The sequence below is a fragment of the Aegilops tauschii genome, chromosome 3, assembly GCF_002575655.3.
Source record: "Aegilops tauschii subsp. strangulata cultivar AL8/78 chromosome 3, Aet v6.0, whole genome shotgun sequence".
Taxonomy (NCBI): Eukaryota; Viridiplantae; Streptophyta; class Magnoliopsida; order Poales; family Poaceae; genus Aegilops; species Aegilops tauschii.
In genome coordinates, this window is record NC_053037.3 from 357,584,795 (window position 1) to 357,591,286 (window position 6,492).

Genomic DNA, 6,492 nt, shown 5'->3' on the forward strand with positions numbered 1-6,492 from the left:
CTTGGCGACGGTCCCAAATGCCGTCGCGGAAAGGGGTTAAAAACCGTTTGTATAGCACCTACGCGTACCAGTGATATCCTAAGATCCGGAAAACGTAATCACCAACAACACTTGAGGTAGTCTTAGAAGCGAGACTAGGAACCTTTATTTTATTCGTTTATCATTTCACACGTGCATATGAGTTTTCCACTGAATCACATATTCTAGGACCATAGCAGTTATAGCATGAAATATAAACAATTAATTATGAATTATAGAAATATAATAATACAATATTATTGCCTCTAGGCCATATTTCCAACACCTCGCACGAACCCCTTTCAAAAAATTAAGACCATGCCCCAGATCACATCGAATTCATCACCACCGCCTCCCCCTCCCTCTATGCTTTCATTTTCTTTTCTCCTCCCGCGCGCCTCGCGACGAGCCCACAAGCCGCGGGAGAGATCGATTGTGACCGCCCCCATTCATGTCGACCTTGCGGAGGAGGACCCTCCTCAAGGTCATGGTCCTGGGCGACAGTGGGTAAGCCCATTCCCTCCCCTGGATTCACCCCCGGTGGATCCCACTAATTTCTCTGGAATTTTTAGTTTTTTTCTTTCGGGTGGGTGGGGGGCTCAATTTTCAGTTTTCACTTGCCACACTTATTTACTTTACATGCAGGTCCTCGTCCAAAGCCAACGCCTCCTTGCATGCATGCGCTTCGAGGGTAGGAGGATCTGTCACACTCGCTAGCACCATGTTGATGCTCCGAGCAACTGAATTTCCTCGTTCCTGCAAACTGTAGCTAGTACCCCCTTATTCACCGTCTTTGATACAACACCGTCCACATTAATCTTAGCTCTGTCTGGTTACGACTGTAGCCACTGTGTTGGCCTCGTTGCAACCCTCGGAGGAGCACGTATAGGTTGGACCAACCCGCTGTATTTCTCGAGCTCAGCAAGATATCTCCTGATAAACATGTGTGTGAACTGGGGGCTATGGAATTCCTCCTAATGTATCGCGCGACGTCGAGCCCACCATATCACCCATAGAGTCACCAGTGCTTCCACGCAAATATGTTTCTCTAGTGTTGTACTCAGGCTGAACAGCCAAAGCTTTGCATCTGGTGTTTCATCTCCGAAGAGTGGTATTGCTGCATCGTCCTCGCTAAGTGACCAGACACTTTTCGCCATATTGCAGTCTAGTAGAGCATGTCTCCAAGAATCAACAGCCGTGTTGTAAATAGGGCATGCTGCAGAATCTGCTATGTTATGGTACTTTCGAACCTCACCTGTGGGCAAAGATACCCTCACAAGCCTCCACACGAACACCCTAAGTTTTGCTGGGACTTTAACTTTCCATAGTCGACGCCAATTATTCTCCTCAACTTATGTGTTGGAGCTCCAAACCTAAACTACTGAAGTACTTCCTCTTTAAAAAAATATAAGAGCGTTAAGATCATTAAAGTAGTGTTCTAAACGCGTTTAAATAACTAAAGTTGTTTCCTAAAAAAACTAAAATAGTGCTCTAAACGATCTTATATTTCTACCTATTTACCCAGCCAGGCTCTATCGGGTCGGGCCACAAATGATGCAAGGGGGCAATTTAAATCCAGTGAACCAAATACGCCCAAACCGTTTCAAAGCGGCCTGCCTCGCGCGTGGCCGAGCCGGCCCACCACACCGGCCATCTCTCTCTCCTCCTTCGCCTGGCAGTGGCAGAGTGGCACACGTCTTCCTCACCTCCTCTCTCTCTCTCTCTCCATCCACCACGGTCATCCTCGCACGAACCCCTTTCAAAAAATTTAAGACCACGCCCCAGATCACATCGAATTCACCACCACCGCCTCCCTCCCTCCCTCCGTGCTTTCATTTTCTTTTCTCCCCTCGTGCGCCTCGCCACGAGCCGACAAGCCGCGGGCCGGGAGAGATCGATCGCGATCGTCCCCATCCATGTCGACCTCGCGCAGGAGGACCCTCCTCAAGGTCATCGTCCTGGGCGACAGCGGGTAAGCCCATTCCCTCCCCCCCCCCCCCCCCCCCCCCCCCCCCCGGATCCCGCCCCCCGGCGGATTCCACTAATTTCTGCGAAATTTTCAGTTTTTCTCTTTCGGGTGGGTGGGGGGCTCGATTTGGATGTGGCTGTAATCCCCGTGCTTGTCTGATTTGGTCCTCCTGTGCTGCAGGGTCGGGAAGACGTCGCTCATGAACCAGTATCCTAGCATTGACCCCTAATGGGCCGCATTTGCTCCGCCATCGTTTAACCGCTGTCGGATTCATCCATGCTCTGCTGTATTTTTCTCGTTTTTGCTCGCTCTAAGCAATTGACGCACCGGTGCCTGACCATGTGCCAAATTTGTGCCTTTTACTCGTAAGCGTTTGACCCATTTAGCTGCAGGAACGCATTTGGCAGCAAAGCCCAGCTTCTGAACATGAATTTTGTGCTGAAAATCTCTTCTGGTGCATGTGTATGTGAGGATAATGATTCAATTTAACAAAGATGGAATTGGAAGAAGTACGCCCATGTATATGCTCTGAAATGTTAGCCTCATTTTTGTACTCTGTGCGCTTTGATATGCTTGACTCTATTTAGATATGTTCACAACAAGTTTAGTCAGCAGTACAAAGCTACCATTGGTGCGGATTTCGTCACCAAGGAGGTCCTCATTGAAGACAGGCTTGTCACATTGCAGGTGAGTGGAATGCCTAGTTGCAGCTCTTTCACAGTGAAGAAATGGGCTGCTGTTGTAATCACATCTGGGCTTGCTCTGTTTCTAGATCTGGGACACGGCCGGGCAGGAGAGATTCCAGAGTCTTGGTGTCGCATTCTACAGAGGGGCAGACTGTTGTGTGCTTGTTTATGATGTCAATGTTAACAAGTCATTTGATACGCTCAACACATGGCATGATGAGTTCCTCAATCAGGTAAGATTATTTTATCTTGCATGTCATTTGATGCCTGATCATGGTTGTAGATATACAATGTAGAGCAATTCATCATTTGTTGTTCCAACATTGTTCTTATGAGATGACAGCTTGATATGATGTTGCCATTATGTTTCCAAGGCTTCAGCATGCCAACATAGTACTCCATCAGATCTGAGCATGCTGGAGTATCTTTTTTCCCTATGTGTTCTTTAAGAGCAATAAAGGCCTATAAGCCAATAAACTACTCATATAGGCGCAGTTATGCTTTGCTATGATGACATATTAAGTTACCTTGCCAACTTTCATACTTCAGCAGTTTCACTATGCAAACTGGCAATTTATTAAAGCTGCACAGGCACCGTCAACATCTCTAGAACTGCAATTGAGCAATGAAAGCGTTTCAATACCTAACCTTTTGCCAGTGGTGGAGCTTAGTTAGGGGGTTCTTCAGATTAGCACTTATATTTACACTATTTTGGGTCCTCAACTTTGTTCAAGGCTCATTTAGCACCCTCTCAAATCTCGTTGAAGCTCCGCCACTGCCTTTTGCCTTGAAGATGCATATGTCATGGCATTGATGTAAATTCCGGCAAGGTGAACGGTCACTTCAAGTTGATTAGTGTTTGATACACAATCTAGACTTATTTAGTTTTGCTTACTGTTACGGCTGTTGATAATTCTGGAGTATGTAGCAAGGTCATTTATATTGTTATTAAGATCTTATGTTACTTCTCCAAGCATATATATAAATATCTGGATGTGCAATGCACATAATGTTGGAACAGAATATATTATTTACAGAGTACATTTGTTGCCTACAATGTTGGTTGATGCAGATTTTTTTTTGGGTATTTTGATTTTTATGTGAAGCCCTTTAATTGATTTCTGTATTTTGTTTGGTGGGCTATCAGGTTAACTTCTTTGTGTTTTTTAATGTCCAGGCATATGTTTAATCATACAAACAGATTTGCCATACTATCAATTCTATCTCTTGTAGTGCTTGTAGCGTCTTGATAAATTTAATTGACATGTCTATTTTCCATTTGATTTTTAGGCTAGCCCCTCAGATCCCAAAACATTCCCATTCATCCTACTTGGGAACAAGATTGACGTAGATGGTGGCAAAAGCAGAGTGGTCAGTTTTTGTTGCAAATATAACGTACAACTGTCTCTAGATACACCACTGACTAATTTTCACACAGGTTTCTGAGAAAAAAGCAATGGAGTGGTGTTCTTCAAAAGGGAATATTCCTTATTATGAAACTTCTGCAAAAGAAGACTACAACGTCGATGAAGCATTTTTGTCTGTTGCAAAGCTTGCTCTAGAGCATGAGCGTGATCAGGACATGTGAGTCAGCTTACTTGCATCATTTTTTGTCAGCAAGGTTTTGTTTAACATGGATTAAGCTTATCTAGGGAATTCATGATTTATCTGTTTTTCTTGAATATTCTGTCATTTTAAACTGGAAGTCCATACACAATCTGCTTGGATAGCTGTATTCTGTTATATTTCCTCTATGGAGGATTTTTATTTAGACAATTGTTTAGATGTCCTGTGTAAGGCTTCTGACAAACTTAAGATTTTTAGTATGAATTTTAAGCTTCTGTTCATACTTGTCCAGCACTTCTAACTTTGTTTTTTCAAACGCTAAGACTATCAATGTGCATGTCAGCTTTTGAGGAAACTCTGTTTTGTTGATCTTTTGAGTTATTGATGTGCTGAACCTCTGTACAGGAGATTGCTCCTAAGATGGCATGTCACGACAAGAAAAAATGCAACTCTTTGAAATCTAACAATTAGCTTGTGTTTATTAGGGTACCTCTAACTAGGTTCAACAAAGATAGAACAGCTGTTTACACCTATTCATGTTGTATTTTTGGTTGCTCACAACCTCCTCTTTTCTGCCGTTCAGCTACTTCCAAACAGTCGCAGATCCTGTCCCCGAGACTGAACAGAGAGGCGGGTGTGCATGCTAGCGATTAGCTGTCTTTGTCCTTCCAGATTTTGCCTACTGTGTGTGTTATTATTCTTTTTAAGTGATGCTGGGCATTCCTTTTGAGTTGACAATGTACACTAGGGTGGCTATGCAGCCACTCAATTCACTTTTGTAACCCCTGTAAGATAGTTAGCAACTATGGTTTCGGTTCATGGAGTACTGATGAGCAGCCTGCCCTGTTTCTTGAGTCGGCAATAAGAGTGCACAGTGGTACTACTGATACACTTTGGGATATATATGGCCGAAGCCTCAATTATATTCATGCAGCTGTAACTTATTGATCTCCAAAGCGTTGATTTTGGTCGAGGCGGGCATAATTCTTCTAAATGTTTGGGAATATTTTGCTCGATTGAAAATTTGAAATACTCAGCATTATGAATACTTCTTTCTTTGTTTAAGGAGCAACATTGTCATTGTGACTACTCCTGTGTCGTCTTCTATGGTAGTAATGTCCTTACAATTTTGTTGAAATTTCAACCCTGGCTAATAGTGTTGAGTATATGTGCTATGTGCATATTGTGTATTAGGCCCGCCTCCTAATTTCTTGTATAGTTGAGGTCCGTGGCTGTCGTGGTGGGCGCACGGCAGATGCCAAGGGATGGCTAAAGAGAGGAGGAGGCTCGAGGGCACTGGTGGGCTCCAGAGGCGAGGTCGGCATGAGCGAGCGCGGGACGCAAGACATACCTAGGTTCGGGGCTCTTCGGAGAGATAAAACCCCTAGTCCTGCCGAGTGTAGTTGATATGTATTAATATAGAGTTGCTCCTAGAGCTGTATGGAGGAAGAAGGAAGGCTGGCCAAGGCTTAGGCTGCTCCCCCTCCTCGGGTGTTGCTTGCTAGGTGTGTGTGAGTGAGTGGGTGTCTTTCGTGCTAGTCGCCTGTGCGAGTGAATGAGTTGCCCGTGTGCATGAGGGCTCCCGGGGGGTTTTATAGGTCAACTCCCCAGGGGTACAATGGTAATGCTACAAGGCCCGTAGGGCCGGGTTGTCAGCGTCTGGGAACCCGATGCTGGGACCCGCCGGGTACCAGGCCTCGCCGGGTTCCCCGGGCGTGGGACCCGTCGGGTACGGGGGCACTGTTCGCCGTCTTGTCGATCGTCAGGGAGTGGCCGAGTCGAGTCGGCTACAGTGGCGCTCCGTCAGGTCGCCGCTAGCTGGCGTCATGGGTGACGACGATTGCTCCGTGGCCACGCCAGCCCCGGTCAGCGGGTAGGTGGTGGGCACTGTTGCCACGCCCGGCTGACCAGAGGCATGGGCGGGGCACTGTTGCTTTGGTCATCAGTTGGTGGAGACTCGTCCCATCGTACGGCTGGGATGAGACGGCCGCTGACCCTTGGCCGGGTTGGAGAACACGCCAAGGGTGGAGCTGGCTTGTTGGAGAAGTCTTGGTGCGCCGGGCTCGGCTGTCTTGAGTTGGTTGTTGGGGCCGAGTTGAGGAGTCTGGCCGGGTTGAGGATGAGGCCGGGTCGAGCTACCCGGCCAAGTGTGGGCCGGCTCGAGGGGCGATGCTGGCCCCGATGTTTTTGAAAAGGATCCAGGTTTCGTTGCCTGCCCGGGATTCATCCCCCCGACAGTAGTCCCCGAAGTTG

At 46.6% G+C, this 6,492-nt stretch overlaps 1 protein-coding gene across 1 annotated transcript; it reads left to right on the plus strand.

Moving 5' to 3' along the window:
• Positions 1-1,693: 1,693 nt before the first annotated feature.
• On the plus strand, positions 1,694-5,187 carry LOC109781137 (ras-related protein Rab7). Its single transcript, XM_020339732.4, has 7 exons — positions 1,694-1,990; positions 2,168-2,194; positions 2,575-2,674; positions 2,760-2,906; positions 3,964-4,044; positions 4,112-4,257; positions 4,823-5,187. The coding sequence occupies exons 1-7, from the start codon at positions 1,935-1,937 to the stop codon at positions 4,884-4,886; spliced, it is 621 nt and encodes a 206-aa protein (XP_020195321.1). The 5' UTR covers positions 1,694-1,934; the 3' UTR covers positions 4,887-5,187.
• Positions 5,188-6,492: the final 1,305 nt, after the last annotated feature.